Source organism: Quercus robur, chromosome 5 (genome assembly GCF_932294415.1).
Source record: "Quercus robur chromosome 5, dhQueRobu3.1, whole genome shotgun sequence".
In the NCBI taxonomy this organism is placed as follows: Eukaryota; Viridiplantae; Streptophyta; class Magnoliopsida; order Fagales; family Fagaceae; genus Quercus; species Quercus robur.
Window position 1 is genome coordinate 12,323,040 of NC_065538.1, and position 22,671 is coordinate 12,345,710.

General features: G+C 33.1%; 1 protein-coding gene and 1 long non-coding RNA gene across 2 annotated transcripts; both read right to left on the minus strand.

Annotated features, from left to right (window-relative positions):
* Positions 1-3,381: 3,381 nt before the first annotated feature.
* On the minus strand, positions 3,382-6,066 carry LOC126729010 (uncharacterized). Its single transcript, XR_007656456.1, has 2 exons — positions 5,822-6,066; positions 3,382-3,673 (listed from the first exon to the last, which is right to left on the minus strand). It is a non-coding gene; the product is annotated as an uncharacterized LOC126729010 (long non-coding RNA).
* Positions 6,067-15,712: 9,646 nt separating this feature from the next.
* Positions 15,713-17,162, minus strand: LOC126725163 (protein NO VEIN-LIKE-like). The gene is made up of 2 exons (XM_050429700.1): positions 16,632-17,162; positions 15,713-16,540 (listed from the first exon to the last, which is right to left on the minus strand). The coding sequence occupies exons 1-2, from the start codon at positions 16,815-16,817 to the stop codon at positions 15,875-15,877; spliced, it is 852 nt and encodes a 283-aa protein (XP_050285657.1). The 5' UTR covers positions 16,818-17,162; the 3' UTR covers positions 15,713-15,874.
* Positions 17,163-22,671: the final 5,509 nt, after the last annotated feature.

The following is a 22,671-nucleotide window of genomic DNA, read 5'->3' on the forward strand; positions in this document are numbered from 1 at the left end:
TTACATTTGGTGGTTTTTTTTTTCTCACATTTGACGGTTCCATCCTCGCATTATGCAGTTACAACATCACATGTGATTGTACTTTTGTCACATTCAGCGATTCCTTTATTTTTTTTTTCTCACATTTAACAGTCCCATCCTTACATTGTGCAGTTCCAATATCACATGTGATTGTTCTTTGTCATATTTTGTGATTCCTTTATTTATTTATTTTTTTTTGTCACATTTGATGGTTCCATTGTCACATTTGGAAATATCAACATCACATTTTATAGTACTTTTGTCACTTTTAGTGGTTCTTTTTTTTTTTCCTCACATTTGACAATTTCATCATCATATTGGGTAATACCAATATCACATCTGACCGTACTTTTACATTTGGACCCACCACTGAAGTCACTTTTTTACTTATTATGTATATGTTTGTAGCAAAAAATTATTGATGAAGATGGAAATCCCACATTGAAATGGTTTAAAAATACATATAGGGGGCAATGACAAGTATATGTCAAAATTCATGTTTTATGACTAGGTAATTTTACTCAACACACTTGTGTATTTTACACTAACACATGCTAATACATTGTTTATTTGTACTTGTCACATTAAGCAGTACTAACATCATTCTTGACTATACTTTTGTCACATTTGGTTGTACCCTTGTTTTTTTTTCTCAGATCTAATGATTCCATTGTCACAATGGGCAGTACCAACTTCAAATGTGAGCGTACTTTTGTCACATTCAATAGTTCTTTTTTTTTTTTTTTTTTCCTCACCGATTACCATAATACCTTTGAAACCTAAGAATGACCACAATACCTTTAGAACCTAAAAAATGACCAAATCACCCTAAAACTTAAAAAAAAATGACAAAAATTACCATAAAACCTAAAAAATAACCGAAATAACCACAAAACCTAAAAAATAACCAAAATATCATTAGAACAAATAAAAAATTGATTGAATGACCCTGAAACTTTAAAAATGACCAAAATAACGATGAAACCTAAAAAATGACCAAAATACTCTTAGGAAAGAAAATGACCACATGACCTTGAAACTTAAAAAATGACTGAAATTACCATAAAACCTAAAAAATGACTAAAATAACCATGAAACCTAAAATATGACCAAAATACCCTTAGAAGAGAAAATGGTCGTAATGCCCCCTATACCTAGAGAATATCTTAAAATACCCTTAGAAACTTAAAAATGACTGAAATAACCATAGTACCTAAAAATGACCGAAATAACCCCGAAAACCTTAAAAAGGACCAAAATTCCCTCATAACCTGAAAAATGACCAGAATTCCCCCAATTCCCTCTAAAATTATCAAAATTCCCTTAGAACCTAAATGATCAAAATATCTTTAGAACCTAAAAACTGACCGTAATACCCCTGAAACCTAAGAATGACCAAAAGACCCCTGAACTAATGAGTATTTTTTTTTTTTTATATTGTTTCTATTTAGATATTTTGTATGTAAAGATATTGAACGTAACAAACTGTAATTGAGCTAAATGATCCCATGTACCTATTCTTATTCAATTTAGGAGATACTATTGAACCAATTTGTTATATTATTTTGCTTTGTATTTAGTATAATTTCATGGATAGTGATAGTGAATTGACCAAATGGCCATATAACCTAAAAAGGACTAGAATACCCTAAATTTTTAAAAAAAAAAAAAAAAAAAAGACCAAAATTACCAAAAAAAATGACCAAAATAAGCACGAAACCTAAAAAATGACCAAAATACCCTTAAAACCAAATAACAAAAATTGACCAAATGGCCCTGAAACTAAAAAAAATAAAAAGACCTAAATTACCATAAAACCTAAAAAAAATGGCCAAAATAATAATGAAACCATGAAAATGACCAAAATACCCCTACGACAAAAAAATGACTACATGACCTTGAAACTTAAAAAATGACTGAAATTACCATAAATCCTAAAATTGATCAAAATACCCCCTGAAACCTCTATTTGCAAGACCAAAATGACAATAAAAATGTTATACAACCACTCTATTTGCTTGATTTGAAACCCATTAATTTTAAAACTAATAGATTTAAAAAGCCTTGATTTGAAATTTGTAGGGAGGTAGTTTCCAAAGAGAATGAATAGAGGAAAAGGATCGCCGAAGTGTGTAAAGGGAGCACTGAAAGGACAATATCTGGCCTTGAGACCCAAGAAGGGGAAAAAGTCATGGGGTCAAACAATATCTACTTCGAAAATTTAAAGAGAAAGCAGGACATCGAGATAGGAGGAGAAAAAGTTGACATAAGGGGGGAGCTCCCTACTCCAGCACACCTCATCATCGCATTAAATGCCCTTTACCTGCTGGTCTGGCCACATTAATGAGGATAAGACCCCTGAACAATGATTCTCTAGCTAGCAAGATCACTATTACCTTTCGGCAAGCCAGATGTATAGAAATATCTAATTAGTCTGCCTAACTACCCTACACGTGGAAGGTTAGGATGTATTAAGAAACCCTATTTAAGCTGTAACCTCCCTCATTAATGTGGATGAGAAAATTTGGTAGAAACAAGCCTGTCTTTAATGCCCGAAGTATACACAGATAAGAAATATGAACTTTGTCCTCAAAAGCTTACCTGAGGATCAAACTTGATAAAATTACCAACGTTGTATAATTTATCTCACTAGTTAAAATTCCCATCTATGCTTGGTTTATTTGGACTAAAGTTCCCACCTTTACAAATTCGTTGTAAAATCCGATACAAAAGGACTATGGAACTTACAAAATCCATTAATTTTTAAATTCCTTAATTGGGCCATTTTGTACAATGAAGGATTTGAAATTCCGTTGTTTGGATACCTAAATTTGGATTTAGATTTAAGATCAATAAAATAATTTTCCCAATTATTACTTTTCTTAAACTTTCTACATTTTAGTTTTAATAACATTTTTGAACTAAATATTGAATTTCATTCTTTTTTAACTAACTATAACATTGAAAATATTTAATCACTAACTATTGAATGCATCACATTCAGTGCATCACACAATTAGTGATTAGTAATCTAAAAAAATTAAAGACGTTTGATTATTAGTTGACCTTATAATACTTTGTCACGTCACTTTCGGGGTCTAACAATTTTCCACATTATGATGATTTTATTTATTTATTAAATCATGAAATACCCTTAAACAATACCAATCCCTCTAAAAGATGCAAATGATGCAAATTAACATATCGTCACTCACACACCTGATCAGAACTTGCATATCATCATAGCATCCATGAGATTAGTCTAGGTATATCAATTAGCATTTATCTGCAAATTGCATCCATTGTAATCACTATCAATGGAGAGGACAAATTATATATGTATTACATTGAATAGTAACATTATTTGTATTATATTGATCAATGTAATCATGTGTTAGAAATTAATTAAAGAACCAAAGGTACAACATGTTTTGCTACATTTACATATTTACACATCAATCTGACGAAATCAAAACATACAAATTAAGGTATTCAATCCCTAAAAAAGAGTTACAATTCTCAAATCTACAAGTACAACACACTTCTGATGGTTGATGCTAAGATATTCATGGCACTTTAATAACCCGAAGCCATGATAATTCCCATGCTTGTCATTGCCAACACCCATGACATAGTAGAGGTGTATGTGTATCTGATAAACATGACAATAGGAATAAGGGCACAAATTAAAAATAAAAACACATACTTAAGCAAGTAAACTAAGTTTAACCACACTTAGTTCCTCTTATTTGACTTAAGAAAGAACCCAAAGTATAATAATTTTTGAACTATTGTTTATTTATATATATATATATATATATTTATTTATATATATATATATATATATTTATATATATAAGTATGATTTGTACTGTTATATAATTAAATTGGCTCAATAAAATATATAGTCCAAAAGTATAGTTAACAGGACTCAAATTGTTGAAGGCATAGATTATATCGTCAGAAGGTGATATTTCTTCAAACTGATACATCCAAAAATTAATAAGATAGGCTCACAATGGATCCTTGCATCATGACTATGAACCAAATGCATATGCAGAAATGAAAAACAACAAATTCTTTTTTCTTTTTTTTTTCCCTTGAGAAATTATTGGATTTTATGGAAATAAAAGGCTGCCCAATTACAAAGCCAATTACATCAAAGCAGAAGCTACTAGCAATATTCAACTACAAGAGAATTGACAAGAAGCTGCAAGATGTGAATATATTAAAATACAACATTTAGAATTTAATCCTTTACACAAAACAATAGTACTGTGTAAGTTAAGGCCAAAACAACAGGTAAAAGGAACAAAAGGTCCAAACAAGATCTTAATGACCTCCCAATTGTCAATAACTTTTTTTTTATAAGCACAAGCTTTTGAAATTTTCTATTTAAAAAAAAAGAAAAAAAAAGAAAAAAAAAGACAAGCAGTGAGTTAGCACAATTGAAACAAAACTATTGAAATCTAATAATTTATAATAGCAAATCTCAATAAATATTGTTCTCACAAAAGACCACAATTTAACATAAAATTATAATAGTTCAGAACTTGTTTGCACTTTGCAAATAGTTGTTAGGCCTTCCAAACATACCCTATAATTTTCAAACTAAAAGGCCAGCACATTGTAACCACTTTTTTTTTTTTTTGAGAAACCCACTTAAATTATTTACATTTGAAATCTACTTTTTGTAGAACTTGCATTTTCAACATTGTTAGTCAGGCAAGGAATCCACAGAAATTCAGTTTCATAAAAACTTAGACTAACACATCAGTAACAAAATTTTGTATTTTAAATTTTACAGTTACAATGTTTTTGACTGCCTTTACAACCCCTACAATCATAATAGTACACATCAAAGCAAATAAACAAATTGTGAAACCCAGCAAACAAAGCAACTGAATCTTAAATTCTCGGATATTACCATAGTATGTAAAAATATAATCAGAAAAATTCAATGCCCCAGTGCAATGGCCAATGGCACTCCCTTAACAGTATAACAAGAGGAAAATAAAACCTACCCAGGTAGTATAACATAACCCAAAAAACAGACCAACCAGTTCCAAAATTGCAAATGCAAAGAATACCCCATCATAATTTAAGGGGAAAAAAAAGTCATAATTTGGGACCATACCTTGGCATAAGCATCCCACACATTGCGATTAATATAAGGGAGAAAAACTATGAAAGAACTACTAAGAAGAGAAAAAGAGGATGTTGGATTGAGATGAATTCATATTATCTACACACAGCAATCAACACAAGCTATTCCTTAATGTTGGATTGAGATGAATTGATGTTATCTACTCAACATTACAAATATATTTCAAAGCTATTCTAGGGTTAAGCAAAGCCATCAAAATGCTTATTAGACATGAAAAAAAAAAAAAAAAAAAAAAAAAGGTTATGCCTAGTCTTTCATCACAGACTAGGCATTGATACAAATCTACCAACCGGACAAACTTTGAAATCAATGTAGCTATACACAAAGCAAACAACTTATGTTAAACTAGTTAAAAAGTTATCACCACTGTCAACCAAAAAGTTATCATGCGTTAAAATACATAGCTCATAGAGGCATTTCATCAAACAATTCTTTGCATTTCAATTAGACCAACTCGGAACTCTAAAAAAATATCTCCAACAATTTCTTAACAAAACTAAACCAACTCATGCTTACCAGTAGATACAGACCCATATAGAAAAATCCAAACGAAACCCACACAACTCAAATACAAACAAAAACAGAAGTAAAGACAAACCCAGAACAAACTTAGATAGGCTAAGAGAGACAAACCTGAACACCATGGTGGTTGCGGCTTTAACATTGTTGTCGCAGCTTGAGGCAGTGAAGACGCGAGCGTTGTGGGAGGATTTCCCAAATTCCACGGTTAGTGAGGGATTTGAAATCAATAGATTTGGAACTTGAATTCCAGGATGGATTTGGGTCAAATACAAATTCTTCTCTTTTTAAGTTACCCACCCAAATCCAAATCCAAATCCTAAACGAAATCCCATGCCATCCAAACAGCCCAGAAGAAGATTGAGGACTCTCCCCCACCCACCCACCCCATACACAATACCCACAAGAAACTAATAAAGAAAAAAGGGAAACAAAACAATAGCAGTAAAAATAGGGTTTTATCGTTTTGATACTTACCTTTAACAATATCAAAACGATTATGATCCTTTAAAGAAACCTTCATTTTTTTTTTTTTTTTTTTTTTTTTTTTTAAGAAAGAAGGAAAGAAACCTTTACCAGAGAACACCAGAGGAAGTGAAGAACATGAGAGAGGAAGAAAAATCAAAGAACAAAAACTGAGAGAGACCATCAGAATTTTTTTTTTTTTTAGTTTATATACGTTGACTTGCTTTGCCAGTAATCGGTTTCTACTAAAATTAAATTAACGGCTAAGATGATAACAACACCAAGTTAATGGTTCAGATATAGATGGGTACTGTACCCCCTTTTTTTAGAGGTACGGTAGAATGACCGTATATATATATATATATATATATATATATATATGAGATGAATTTAAGTTATACCTGGTGTAACTCTACAAAAATTACACGTTTTTTAAACCGTAGATTTGTTAGAAAATCACTATAATCAATGTCATCTTTAAAATTAATTGTTTTCCATATTAGCTAACCTAATTAAAAAATGTGTAACTTTTTTAGAGTTCCATCAGGTGTAACTTGAACCCATCTATATATATATATATATATATATATCTATATATATATCTATATATATATATATATATATTTATATGTTTCTTGTCCATGTCTACCCGAAACTTTGGTACTCCATTGTTGTGCTCCCTTCTTACCATCGTTGGCGCCACCCTAGTCGTAAAGTGAATTCCTAGAACCTAACTGTAAGGCCTGTTTGAGCCAAGAGAGGGCGTGTAGGGCATGAGAGGTATAAGGTTGGTTAGGGTATGTGTTACGAAATGCAACGGTTGTGAGAAAAATATGATAACTGAGTGTTGAACCTAGAATAGTATGGATAGGTTGTGGAGATCCAACTCCTCTATCAACTCCAGGACCAGTTGTCCTCCTGATATTGTAAATGAAGAAGATCACACTATTGATGATAATGAGTTGATCCCTGATTTTCATAATTGGAATATTCCTAAAGTTGATACTAAAACTGTTTATAAAACAAGTTTTGTTGAAAGTACTTTTCATTCTGCTTACAAAGCCAGAATTGTTGAACAAATTTTCTCTATTTCAAAAGTTCATGAAAAATGCTGTTTGTTCACTAAAAGGAATATTAATGGCTTCCTTGCTGTTAAAAAATTCAGTTATTTGCATATTGGTATGGTTCAAGTTGCTATTAAACCACTTACTTGAAAGGGTATTAATGCTTCTGTTCTCATGTGTTTACGAGATGCTAGATTTAAGATTTTTAAAGATAGAATTCTTGGTATTATTACTGCTTCTATGTATGATGGTCCTGTTTATTTCAACTGTTATCCTGATCTTACTCTTACTTTGGATGATCCTAATATTGTTAAAGCTTTGACATTGAATATTGCTTCTTCTGGTTATCATATGGAAGAAGGTAGTAAGCCTTTTGCTTTGATTTATCGCATTTATTATAGACTAATGGGTACTCAAATGAATCCTTGTGCTAAGATTCCTAGAGAACCTTCAGGTAAAACCATGTTAATTCAATGTTCAACTCCTAATGCTAAAATTCAAGTTCCAAAAATGATTCAATGGCAAGATGCTAAACTTCCTAATGATTGGTTGTTGGAACAAGAAACCCCTCCTGCTAAACCTGTTTTTGATGAACTTGATCTCACCCATATTCAACAATATCTTGATGGTACTGTTAAAATAAGTTTTCAAAACAATCCACCTTTGAGAATCAACGAAGGAAGACATTCATTTGCTGGATCTGAAAATATTTCAAAAAGATATGAAGAGATCAATGATTTTTTGAAAAAGAATTTGGAAAAATCCTCTGATTTAAAGCTAAAAGGAGTTTCTAGTAGTAATTCACAAGTTAGCACTCTTTTCTATTCTACTAAAGCTGAATCTTGCTCTCCTTATGACAATGTTGTTGTTAATGATGAAGAAGACTCTGTTTCTATTACTCCATCTGACTTTGATTCTCCCCCTATTGAAAACCCACCTGTTTACCAAAATCAATTAAGAGTTTTGACTATTTTGGATGAACGCTTTGAAGTTGATTTGGTTTCTTTGTATGATGAATTTATGCTTGCAAAAAACAGAACCAAAAGAAAATATTTCCAAAATAATTTTGCTCAGTCTGAAAAAGACCATGTTAAAAGAAAGTGGTTGGAAAAGATGAATCAATTGAAAAAACATATTTTGTTTTTTGATTTTCTTAAAAACCATTATGTTTCAAAAGATGAGGTTTCAAAACAACATTTAAATGTGATAAAGAAATCAAATTTTGGTCAAATAGATTAAACCATTATTAGGTCTAGTCATCCTCCTCTTGACTCAATTTTGATAACTACTAAGAAAGATGAAGTGACAAAAGAGGAAGTAAAGGCTTCCCCTTTCAAAATTGCTGATGATAAAACTCCCATTGTTAATCTTATTGAACAAAAAAATTTTACTAATCAATCTTTGCATATTATTGGTCAACAGCTTGACCGTATTGAAGAAAAAATTGTTAAAAAACCTATTTCTGAAAAATCTGTTTCTATTAAGACTGAGAAACCTTTGATTAATTTACCCAGTCAAAGAGAAAAAGTTATGTTTAAAACTTCTCAGTCTAAGACTCTTGAAATTGTTGAAAAAATGCTTTCTGATTTAAAAGTTAAAACTGAGGGTACTTCTACAAGTACTTCAGCTGCTCAAACTATTTCCAAAAAAGAGATTGTTTCTGAAGAAAATACAGATTCTGATACTGTTTCTTCTGTTTCTGCAAAAAGAATCTTTGATGATGATTTCCCAGAAATTAAAAGATTTGTTGGAAACCCCAAACCCATGTCTTTTACTAAAAACTGGTATTCAAAACCCACTCCTCCTAATATGTAGTGTGAAGAGAGATCTTGTCAAACACAGTTTTCTGTTTCTGCTGATAAGCTTTATGAATGGAATATTGATGGTTTGTCTGAATAAGAAATCATCAATAAAATGAGTCACATGTCTATGGTTGGTATTGCTTATCAAAATAACCATGATCTTGATCAACCTGAAATTGTTAATCTACTTGTTACTAGTTTTTCTGGTACTCTTCGTGGATGGTGGAATTCATACATCACTGAAGAATTCAGAGAGACTATTAAACATACTGTTAAAAATAATGATGAAGGTTTGCCTATTTTTGATGAAAGTATTGGTCGTAGTAGTCCTGATGGTGTCAATACCTTGATCTATACTATTCTCAAACATTTTGTTGGTACTCCATCCAATATTTCATCTCGTGTTTCTGATTATTTGAATAATTTGAGTTGCCCAACTATGTTTGATTACAGATGGTATCAACATGTTTTTACTTCCAGACTGATGCTCCGGAAAGATTGTCATAAGCCTTATTGGAAAGAAAAGTTTATTGACGGTCTGCCTCTTATCTTTGCTCATAAGGTAACACAAGAATTAATGGGTAAAAATGATTCTATTGATTATGATAATTTAACCTATGGTTATATTTTCAGTACTGTTAAAAAACTTAGTATCAATATGTGTAATGATGAAAAATTGTTAAAACACCAATTAAAGGATAAAAGAAAAGCTAAATATGAAATGGGAAATTTCTGTGAACAATATGGTTTGCCTCCTATTGCTCCTTCCAGGCAAAAAAGTAAAAAACATGATAAAAACCATAAAAAATATAAAAGTACAGAAATAACTTTGTTAAACCTAATGATTTCTATGCTAAGAAGAAAAATGTTTCTAAAGTTAAACAAAGGTCAGGTAAAGGTAAATGTTTTAACTATGGTAAATCTGGACACTTTAGTGAAGACTATAAAGAAAAACCTGGTAATTTAAAAAACAAATTAAATATTGATGATTCTTCTGATTCTCCTAATATTAAAATTGGTAGTAGAGGTTCTTGTTGCAATGTTATTAAAACTAATGTTCTCACCGAGAGTAAAGAGGATAAAACTTTGGAAAAATTTAATAAAAAGAAATCTAAAGAACTAACTGTTAATGATTTACAACATGAAATTAATATTTTTAAACGAGAGATAAGTGAATTAAAACATGATTTTAAAGATATTAAAAGTGATAACAATAATCTTAAACAAGGACATAAGCATAAAGATGGAGATAAATCCAGTCAACAAGCTCTTCTTTCTAATAAAGGTATTCCTGATGCTTTCACTAATTCTCAACTTGCTCTTGTTAATAAAATAATTTCTCCAAAATGGTTTACAAAAGTTAAAATTGTTGTTTCTCTTGATTATCATTTCATTGTTATTGCTATGATAGATTCAGGTGTGGATATGAACTGTATCCAAGAAGGACTGATTCCTTCAAAATACTTTGAAAAATCTACTGAAAGATTGGTTTCTGCTAATGGTTCTCAGATGAAAATTAAGTATGAATTGAATAATGCTCATTTATGCCATGCTAATGTCTGTTTCAAGATTCCTTATGTTCTTGTTAAAAATATGACTGATAAAGTGATTCTTGGTTTGCCTTTTATAAATGCTTTATATCCTTTTCTTGTTGAACATGATGGAATTACTACTGATCCTTTTGGACAAAAAGTAAAGTTCAAATTTGCTTCAAAGTTTGATATTGATACTAATACTGCTTCAAACATGATTCATGCTAAAATTAAACATCTTAAATTCCTTTAGCAAGAAGTTAGATACAAGAAAATTGCTGAACAAATTTCTGATAAATTATTGCAATCCAAATTGATAATTTTCAAAAAATGTTGATTGATGATGTTTGCTCCGATGTTCCTAATGCTTTCTGGCATAGGAAGAAACATATTGTTGATTTGCCATATGTTAAAGATTCTGATGAGAAAAATATTCCCACTAAAGCTCGTCCTATCCAAATGAATGTTGAAACTATTGAATTTTGCAAAAAAGAAATCCATGATTTGTTGCAGAAAAAATTGATTAGGAATAGCAAGTCCCCTTGGTCTTGTTCAGCTTTTTATGTCCAAAAAAATGCTGAGATTGAAAGAGGAACCCCAAGATTAGTCATTAACTACAAACCCTTGAATAAGGTTTTAGAATGGATTCGGTATCCTATTCCCAATAAGAATGACCTTGTCCATAGGCTAAGTGAAGCTATTGTGTTCTCCAAGTTTGACATGAAATCTAGGTTCTGGCAAATCCAGATTAGTGAGAATGATAGGTACAAAACTGCTTTTACCACTCCTTTTGGACATTATGAGTGGAATGTTACGCCATTTGGCCTTAAAAATGCCCCAAGCGAGTTTCAAAATATCATGAATGATATTTTTAACTCTTTCAGTCATTTCACTATTGTTTATATTGATGATGTTCGTGTTTACTCTAGCTCTATTGACGAACATTGGAAACATTTGAATTCGTTTCTAGAAACTATTAAAAGAAATGGTCTTGTTGTCTCAGCCAAAAAGGTTAAACTATTTCAAACCAAAGTTCATTTTCTTGGCTATGATATCTCTGAAGGACAGATTCGTCCTATAGATAGAGCCATCCAATTTGCTGATAAGTTTCCTGATGTTATCATTGACAAAACACAGCTCTAAAGATTTCTTGGGTCATTAAACTGTGTTGCAGATTTTTACAAAGATATGAGGAAACAATGCAAACCTTTGTTTGATCGGTTAAAAAGTAATCCTCCTCCTTGGTCTGATGTTCATACTTCTATTGTTAAACAAATCAAATCTCATGTTAAGACATTGCCTTGTCTTGGTATTCCTACTGTTGGTGCTTTCAAAATTGTTGAAACCGATGCCTCTGACATTGGTTATGGTGGTATTCTAAAACAAAGAGTTTCTCCTGAGTCACCTAAACAAATTGTTCGTTTCTATTCTGGTATTTGGAATAATGCACAGTTAAATTATAGTACTATTAAAAAGGAAATTTTATCTATAGTACTATGTATTTCAAAATTTCAAAGTGATTTGTTAAACCAAAAGTTTTTGTTACGTATTGATTGCAAAAGTGCTAAATATGTTATTGAAAAAGATGTTGAAAATATTGCTTCAAAACATATTTTTGCTAGATGGCAAGCTATTTTAAGCGTTTTTTATTTTGATATTGAATATATTAAAGGATCTCAAAATTCTATCCTTGATTTCTTTACCCGTGAATTTCTGCAGTGTCACAATGGCAAGTAGAAGACCGAAAGATAATCATCCTGCTGAAACTTCCAAACAAATTGTTAAAAAAGAACCTGCTTCTCTCCTTGACATTACTAACCGTTTCACGACCCTAGGAACCATCCCTAGGCCCAATTACTCCACTGTTCTTGCTTCATCCTATGACCCTTATGCCATAACCCCTATTAACCAGCCCATTAAAACTGTTTTTCCAAAAAATTCCCCTCAATACATCAAAAAACAATATTTCCAACACTTGTTTTATATTGAACCCAACAGAGTCTCTATTTCTGATCCTCTCTGACTTGCTAAAAGTTATTTCCCTCCGATGTTTCATTGGATTCGAGAGCACAGAGAAAAGAATTTAAATTATTATTCTAATCTTCTGCGTCATTAAAAAACTATTATTATTAACACCATTTCTGATAAAGATGATACTTCCAAAATTATTTACCACAGTGTTTACTTGGTCAATTTTATTTCTGCAGAAAAATGGGCTCTTCTCTTACTTCTACCAGAACAATGCCAAGTTCCCCCATTCCCTATTCATATTATGATTATATCACTGCTTGGTCAAGATTCATGCTGCATCAGAATGAAAACATGTCTCATTCCTGGTTTGTTAACTTTGACAAAAATTTCACTGGTTATTTGCCTCTTTGGTTCAACGGTTAGTGGACCCAATTTGGTCCTATTGCTGAAATATTTCCTCTGCCATTGCTTGATGCTTTCGAATGTTTCAATAAATGTTATAGGTGTGATGCTTATGGAGCCAAATTTCCTACTTTGCTTCATTTTGTTAAAAAATATAAAATACCTTGGATATTAAAATGGCAATATGAGAAAGACAGTGATGTTCTCTCCAGGCATTGGTATGTTAAATGGTGGGGCAAATTCCCTCACACTCAACGTATTATTGCCACTATTGCCACTATTTCCAGAGAATCTTCATCTGCTGCTGCTTTGCCCATTGCAAAGGATCAGTCCCTTGTTCAAACCCCTGCTCCTGCTGATTCTCCCTCTTCTTCTTCCAGCAAGAATGTTAAGCCTTCAGCAAAGAATAAGAGCTCCCCTATTGACAATTTGAGAAAAAATCCTAGTGCCCTTCTAACTTTACTCAAATGGGCAGAAGAAGTTGTTGCTAATCAAGAAGAATCCAAAGCCTCTTCAGAAGAATCTGTTGCCCACAACCCCTATTTCCCATATGATCAGGAGCTATTCGGTCATGATAAGGATAACACCCCAAATCTTCAAGAAGATTAAGCTTATTTGTCTGGCCTACACAAAGGCCAAATGCTACATTGTTTACTTACTGATGAAATTCCACTATTATTTTCCACTTTTGATGATAATGTTCTGAAAAGATGATTCTCCATGTTTCACGTGACTTTTAGTCACACCAACTTTTACTTTTCAATGTTAACTTTTACTTTTCACAAGTACTGTTTACTTCGATTTTGCCTATTTAAGGGGGGTTGTCCCTTAAGTTTAAAAAGTCAAGTTTTAGTTCAAAATTCTCTCCTTAGAACTCCTTCTCTAAGGAAGCCTTCTTAGAAAGAGAATTCCTTGTTTCTACTACTACTACTACTACTACCTTGTTCATCCTTGTTCACTACAAACTTTGTAATCCTACAAACCTTGTAACTAGGACTAGTTCAAGTTTTGTAACTGTTAACCTGTAACTGTTGAGATCTTGTATTCACTACTACTACTGTAAGTGTTTATCCTACTTTCAATAACAAGTATTTTCAGTTTTATATTCATTACTCTATTTGTTGCTACTGCCACCTTGGACGAATTACCGCCATAACGGACGGTTCTAAATTGCTTTCATTTACTTTGAGTTATTTTCATATATACTTGGCTGGTTCTACCGCCTTATTATTGTTCTTACATTCAAGTTATTTATTTTCAAGTTATGTACATTATTTTCATTACAATATTACTGTGCTTCTGTCTCTTCCCATCAACTATGCGTCCCCTTCCCCCTTGTTAGTCTTATTAAACAAAACAATTTTACTAATCAATCTTTGCATATTATTGGTCAACAACTTGACCGTATTGAAGAAAAAATTGTTGAAAACCTGTTTCTGAAAAATCTGTTTCTATTAAGACTGAGAAACCTTTGATTGATTTACCCAGTCAAAGAGAAAAAGTTATGTTTAAAACTTCTCAGTCCAAGACTCTTGAAATTGTTGAAAAAATGCTTTCTGATTTAAAAGTTAAAACCGAGGGTACTTTTACAAGTACTTCAGCTGCTCGAACTACGGCCAGAAAAGAGTGGCTCTGATACCATAAAGGGGGAAGGGGATGCACAGTTGATGGGAAGAGACGAAAGCACAGTAATATTGTAATGAAAATAATGTACGTAACTTGAAAATAAATAACTTGAATGTAAGAACAATAATAAGGCGGTAAAACCAGCCAAGTATATATGAAAATAACTCAAAGTAAATGAAAGCAATTTAGAACCATCCGTTATGGCGGTAATCCGTCCAAGGTGGCGGTAGCAACAAATAGAGTAATGAACATAAAACTGAAAATACTTGTTATTGAAAGTAGGATAAACACTTATAGTAGTAGTAGTGAATACAAGATCTCAACAGTTACAGATTAACAGTTATATATATATATATATATATATATATAATTTCATACCAAAATAGGCTTAGAGCATCAACATCAATTGTGCTAAATTTTTAGCATTTAACACACCAAACACCTAAAAACAACCAATAGAGAGATGTTTCACCAGACTCTTTCACCCTTTTTTTTTGTTTTTTAATTTAGCATTTTAGCTACTTCCAATGTTCTTAAGAGCACTCACAGCAGTGATGCTAAAAAGTTATATTGGTATATTTTAGCTCCTCACACACAAAAACAAGCTCCAGCAGTGGAGCTATAGTTATATTTTTTAGTTGATTTGCTACAGTGCACATCTATAGATAGATGTGCACTTTAGCTAAGAGCAAAAAAAAAAAAAAAAAAAAAAAATTATGCCATTGATTAAAATAATAAAAGACTTTCTCTCTCTCACACTCTCAGTCACTCCGTGCCTCTCTCTCTCTCTTAGTCACTCTCACCTCTCTGTCTCAACGTCTCCGACCCACACTCCACCGACCTCAACGTCACCGGTCCAAGCCACTGATCACCAAAGTCTCTGGCCCAGACGAGATCTATCGGTTTCTAGTGGTCATGGGCGATGCGATGGTGGCAGCGTGGGGATTGTGGGTCGGATGGGCTGTAGGTTTTGGTGGATATTGGTGGGCATGGGATGGGCTATGGGTTGGTGTTTAGGTGGCCAAATCAGTGTTGGTATGGTGATTGGGTGGTCAAATTAGTGGTTTTGGTGTTTGGTGGGCATGGGATGGGTTGTGGATTGCTGGTTTGTTGGTGGTTTCTGCAATCGGTGGTTTCAGCAATTGGTGGTTTCTGCAATCGGTATTTGTTGGTGGTTTCTCCAATTGGTATTTGTTGGTGGTTTCTCCAATCAGTGTTGTGCCTTTGGCTGCCACTAGCTGCAGCAGGTTGCCCCCACGCTTCATCTTCCAACCCAAGCCATGTCATCTCTTCAATTTCAGCCGGCTAAGGACAGCTAGTCACTCGGTCAGAACTTGCAACATTTTGTGATGGCAAGTTAGCATCCTTAGAATCATCACTATCTTCATCGTCATTGGAGCTTGATGAAGCAAATCTAATGTTCTTGCCACGAAAATCCTTCCGTGCAGAGGAGAATGATTCGACATGCTGAGAAATAGAAGTAGCATCTACAGGTTTCTTTAAAATAGCAGTCTGTGGGCTCATGGCTTTTTGGATAGCAGAAACATGCATCCCCAAGTTTTGAATTCGTATACAAAGTTCTTCCTTGCTTGCAACGGAACGCCTCTTAGCAATAAAATTCAAAAACTTATCAACTTGAATATTGTTAATATACTTATTCTTCTTCTTCTTCTTCTTCCCATCCAAAGACTCTTCAACTTCAACACTCTCATTATTCTGACTCTTCTTCTTCTTCTTCCTATGTATATACTTCCAAAGGAAGCAAAATACCTCCTCACCGGTTATTTTAAAAACTTCAGTGGCATCAGATTTGAGTGAAAAATAGTGCAAGACAAGTGGGTGTCGTAACAAAGGCCCCAATTCAAGGTTTTCGAAGTTATCTACGCCTTCATTCTTACAGATTGCTACTTCCAAATCATACAATGTAGTAACTCTTTGAACCCCAACAAAGCAATGGATAAATGCATTTATCTAATAAACCAAAACAACAACAACAAAATAAAGACTATTATACATAAAATTGAAGTAGAATCAATAGAGTAATAATAGTATAAACCAGTACCTTCCCTTCAGTGAGCATAAGGCGGTGAAGACTGGGGACCTCCTGCATTGGAAAGCCAAGAGAGGACCAAGAGTCGAGATTGAGGATGAGCAGTGTATCCTGAGACACTTTCCATGCCGTCACACTCTCTCCGGCCGCAATTATGTTGCGTCTGGCGTTAGTGACAGCGCGGTCCACCTTCTCCATGATCGAATAGTATAGCTTTGTTTTGAAATGAAGAGCAGTTGTTGTTGTTGTTGTTGAAGGAAAGTTAAGGAAATAGTTGTTGGAGGCCAAAATCTGAAATTTAAAGGTGGTACCGGTTGCGCTGCTGGAGGAGGCTGCTTATGTTGTTGTTGTTTTTGCTGCTGTGAAAACTAGCCGCCGCCGGAGAGGTGGAAACCAGAAGGGTGTCTGTACATAGGTGGTATGTTGGGAAAGAACCAGAGTGAAGAACAATTACACTATTGGGAGTGATGGAGAAAGTGTCTCTCTCCGGGTCAGCATCCTCTTTTGTGAGAGGCGAGCCAATAAAAATAAAAGACCAACTCAGGAAGGTTCCTCGAAAAGAAATTTTTTAAAAAAAAAAAAAAAAAAAAAAAAAAGACCATAAGAAAGGAAAATCAATTAAGGAATATATGTACTATCACGCATTCTTAAAGTCGATGGTTTTCTATAAGTACAAGCAATTGTAATGGATGGTATGAATCAGAATTTTAAGTCTTTATGAGAAAGTTTTACGAAAGAGAAAGTAATTAAATATTTGAAAAAGTCTACAAACTATCATTAGTTACAAAAAGAAATAAGAAAATTACAAGTATTTGACATTTTGACTTCATTATAATTAGTTTTCAATGGTTCACATTGGTTAAAATCAAAACCAAAATTCTATTTTTGTTCTTATATTTTAAGGTTATTGTCAATTTGGTATCTACATTTTGATAGCAATCAATTTGGTTTGTGATGTTTTTAATTTGCAATAACTTGATCTCTACCATCAACTTTATTAACAAAAATTGACTACAACTTAAAACTAACATGGACTAAATTGAATACTGCTAAAATATTATAAGCAAATTGATTGTAATGAAAAACGTAAGTACCAAAATCATATTTTAGCCTTGATATCAATTGGAAGATGTTTGCCACTTTAGCATCTGTTAAGAAAACAAGAAAAGCAAAACCCACCTAAACCAATAAGCGTAAAAAGCAAAAGCAAATTCAACCCCCCACCCCCCAACCACCCCCCCGCCCCCCACCCCCAAAAAAAAAAAAAAAAAAAAAAAAAAGCACATGTAATGATTCTACTCTCCTTCCGAAAATTGTGGTTTCACTTTCACTTTCACATTATCAACTTTCCTTTTACTTTTCTGGTCTACTGATTATCAACTTTAGTATTGGGCCTAAGACACTGTCTTTTGTCTTTAAATTGGGCCATTCATGGATTTTGTTCCATCCATCAGCTCTGCTCTGCATATTAGCACCATAAATGGGTATGGTTCTTTTTGAAGCCCACATTAAAGAACAAAAAATTAAAAACTCTAGACCAAAATCAAAATCAACATGAATTTCGGTCCCTCTTTCATCTCTCTCTGTGGAAAGTTATAAAATTTAATAATAAACATTATTTTATTGCATTTAATTGATAGTACTAAAATATATATATATATATATATATTGTACCCGTTGTAATTGTACCAAACTTTATAAATTAGTGTTAGTTTTTTTTTTTTTTTAGAGAGTTTCAACCTATGGCGTCCGCTTCTGATGATAACTCTTTATCATCAGACTAAGACACCAATCAGTTTTTGGTGTAGGCGGAGATTTAATCCCAAATCTCTTATACAACCATCAGAGACTTTACCAGTTGAGCTAACTGGAACCCACAAATTAGCGTTAGTTTGATTAAGATTTTTAACATACATGTTCATGCAATTTCTTTTTTCTTTTTCTTTTTGTAGAGTGTTCATGTAATACCTACTATATATGCAGCCTTTTCTTTTTCTTTTTCTTTTGTTTGCAATGTTTCACAAAATTTCCTTGGATATTTAGAAATAATGAGTAAATTAAATAATGTAGAAGCTTTTCTTAATTTTAATTTCTTATTCTTTATTTTTTTCCCTTTTTTTTTCATCCATACAATTTCTTCTTTTCTTTCTTCCCCCCCCCCCCCTCTTTTTTCTCCTCCACACACGTACCCTTACTCTTTTCTTTTTTTCCTTCTTTTCTCTTTTTTCCCTACCACTTCCTCCAAACTCCAGAACATACCAGAGCTCTCTTTCTTTCTCTCTTTTTTTTTTCTTCCTTTCTCTTTTTTCTCTTACTACTTCGTCCAAGCTAGAGAGAATACCAAAGCTCTCTCTTTCTTTCTTTCTCTCTCTCACAAACAAAGATCGCCAGTGGATAACTCGTCCTCTCCACCACCACTTGTTCTCCTCTCCACAGTGGCTCAGATAGGTTAGATTTGCTTTTTTTGTTTGTTTGTTTGTTTGTTTGTTTGTTCTGATTTGATTAGTTTTGAGATTGTGATGTGAGTTTGTGTTTTGATTGTGATTGAGTTTAGAGATGTTTGAGAGAGAAAAAATCTAGAATGGTTGAGTTGTAGTCGTTGTGATTGTTGAGTAAAATTGAATATTTTAATGGGTGTGTTGAATTTTTTATTCCCATTAATTCTTTTGCTAATGAATAATAGGTCATCAGACCAAGAGAACTACTGTTCATTAGCAAACAATTTTTTGCTAATGAACAGTGAATTAGAGAGACTACTGGAGCAAGTTTCTGTGGGTTTACTATCCAAATTTGGGGTTTAGAGAGCTTGTTGTAGATGCTCTTAAGAACCCACGTCTGGATAAAGCATGTATTTTGGTGTTTAAAATACAATTTTTTGAAGGTATAGATGCTCTTAGGGTGTGTTTGTTTGGAGGTGAAATAGGATGGATGAAAAACTTTGGAAAGAAAATGGGAATGAAAATTTTTTTGGAGTGTGTTTAGTTGGGTGGGAAAGAAGGAAATAAATAATGTGACCTAGGTGTTTTCTTCCTAAACCCACTAAAATGTTTTCCCTCCAAAATGGAGAGAAAATTGAAGTGAGAAAATAGGGCTGCTTGATGGACAAAAATGTCCATGTGCACTTGCATATATGCAATTTGTCCAATTCCTCTTTCTTTCTTTTTTGTGCTTTCCTGAGCACGTTGCCTCTTTCTTTTTTCTTTTTCTTTTTTTCTTTCCTCGTCGTTGCCTTTCTTTCTTTTTCTTTTTTTTTTCTTTTGATTTCCTAGGCTGTGGGTGTGATAGTTTTTTGTTATTTTTTTTTAACTAGATATGATTTTATTTTTTTGGACATGATTTTTATTTTTTAATAAATTGGGTGATTGATTTTTTTTTTTGGCTGCTTGTCACTTTTTTGTTTTAATTGGCAATAATTTTTTAACAAGGGTGTATGAGTAAATTTATACAAACTCACTTTTTTCATCCCTCCACTTTTCCACTTCCAACCAAACAAAAATGAAAGAAATTAAAATATTTTCTATCCTCTCACTTTTCCACCCCTACCAACCTGCACACCCTGGATCACCCATGTTAATCTTATTAGCAATTCTATAACTATATTCTCATCGGTTGCATTAATCCTTATTTTCCTTTTCCCCAATCTCTGAAAAAGAAAGCGCAATTTGTTTCATATGGGCATTGAAACAAACGCATATATTGGAAATGGAGCTAAATGAAGGCATCAACTCGTAAAAATTGACTTTCTTGTACCTCTTCTTGAACCACGAGTCCCCCAAGATCCCATCCATGGTGATCTCTTCTTGGGATTCATATCCAAAACCGTTTGAGATTTAGGGAAGATGAGCTATTAGAAGTACCTATGGTTGAAGCAGCCCTTGGCGTAACAATTCACTACCCGTGAGTAATTCCATGGTGGCGAGGACCAGGGCCGACCCTTGGGCAAGGTCCAACAGTCCATTGTCTAGTGCCCCAGTTGAAAATATCTCCAAAAATTTTAAATTAATAATTTTTTTTTTCTTGAAAAAAACAGGTGTGCTCTCCCATTTCAAGATGGTCTCAAAATTGAATATCAGAAATCTAACTCAATTGAAAATATTATTTTTCACAAAAATTGTATATATAAATGTGTAAAATTCTAGATCTCTCTCTCTCTCTTTAAATAGAAAACTAAATTTTATTGATCAGAGAAAATGAATACAATTCGATGAATATAATTCACTACCACTACTCTTATAAATACATGATCTAAGCAAGCTAAAAACAAAATAACAAACTCCCAAAATTGGAGGGAAAAGCAGTTACAACAAATCCTATCTAAATGGTACACGTGTATCTTAGCTAATCAATCCTGCAACTACTTTCTAACTCCCTAATCCATGTGGCATCATCTCCTCGAATGAATGGATGAATTGATTGTTGGGCTTTGTGGAGCTTAGTTGTGTTTGATCCAGATGACGACCCAACCGGACCTGACCCAAAATGATGTTACGTGGTTTTTTAATGGGAGATTTGGCCTGTTTTGTAGCCCATTGTGAATCCTGTGCGCAAGATAGAGAAACCATTGTTTTGGTGATTAGAGTTTTTTGGATGTAGTTTTTGAGTGAGAGAAAAACTGTACTGCCGCACTTTGTATTTTTTCCTAATAATAGTGACATCCTTGCAACTCTGTGAACGTAGACAAATTGCCGAACCACGTAAATATTGTCTTGTAAAAAATTTTTGGCCTGTTTTGTAGCCCATTGTGAATCCTGTGTACAGGATATAGAAATTGTTGTTTTGGTGATTAGGATTTTCTGGATGTAGTTTTTGAGTGAAAGAAAAACTGTACTGTCGTACTTTGTATTTTTCCCAGATAATAGTCAAATCCTTGCAATTCTGCGGACATACAAATTGCCGAATCACGTAAATATTGTCTTGTGAAAATTTTTTGGCCCGTTTTGTAGCTCATTGTGAATCCTGTGCGCAGGATATAGAAACCATTTTTTTGGTAATTAAGGTTTTCTGGATGTAGTTTTTGAGTGAGAGAAAAACTATACTGCCGTACTTTGTATTTTTCCTGATAATAGTGAAATCCCTACAACTCTGTGGATGTAGGCAAATTGCCAAACCACATAAATATTGTTTTGTGAAAAATTTTTGGCCCGTTTTGTAGCCCATTGTAAATCCTGTGCGCAGGATATAGAAACCGTTGTTTTGGTGATTAGGGTTTTCTGGATGTAGTTTTTGAGTGAGAGAAAAACTATACTGCCTCACTTTGTATTTTTCCCTGATAATAGTGAAATTCCTACAACTCTGTAGACATAGGCAAATTGCCGAACCACATAAATATTGTCTTGTGAAAAAATTTTGACCTGTTTTGTAGCCCATTGTGAATCCTATGCGTAGGATATAGAAACCGTTGTTTTGGTGATTAAGGTTTTCTGGATGTAGTTTTTGAGTGATAGAAAAATTGTACTACCGCACTTCGTATTTTTCCCTGATAATAGTGAAATCCCTACAATTCCATGGACATAGACAAATTGCTAAACCGTGTAAATATTGTCTTGTGAAAAATTTTTGGCCGTTTTGTAGCCCATTGTAAATCCTATGCGCAGGATATAGAAACTGTTGTTTTGGTGATTTGGGTTTTCTGGGTGTAGTTTTTGAGTGAGAGAAAAACTATACTACCGCACTTTGTATTTTTCCTTGATAATAGTGAAATCCCTATAACTCTGTGGACGTAGGCAAATTGCCGAACCACGTAAATCTTGTCTTGTGAAAAAATTTTGGCCCGTTTTGTAGCCCATTGTGAATTTTGTGCGTAGGATATAGAAACCGTTGTTTTGGTGATTAAGGTTTTCTAGATGTAGTTTTTGAGTGAGAGAAAAACTGTATTGTCGCACTTTGTATTTTTCCTTGATAATAGTGAAATCCTTGCAACTTTGTAAACGTAGGCAAATTATCGAACCACATAAATATTGTCTTGTGTGTGTGATTATTTTTTTCTTTGGCATGTGTTTTCTCTATTTTGTTTCTCACAGGTTTGGGAATTTCGTGTTATTTCCCTACACTG

Bases quoted from the DNA above. Each gene is read 5' to 3' on its own strand.
- LOC126725163 (XM_050429700.1), bottom strand. From the start codon at position 16,817: ATGGAGAAGGTGGACCGCGCTGTCACTAACGCCAGACGCAACATAATT. The intron at 16,541-16,631 runs GTACTGGTTTAT...TTGGTTTATTAG, and splicing joins TTATGCTCACTGAAGGGAAG to ATAAATGCATTTATCCATTG.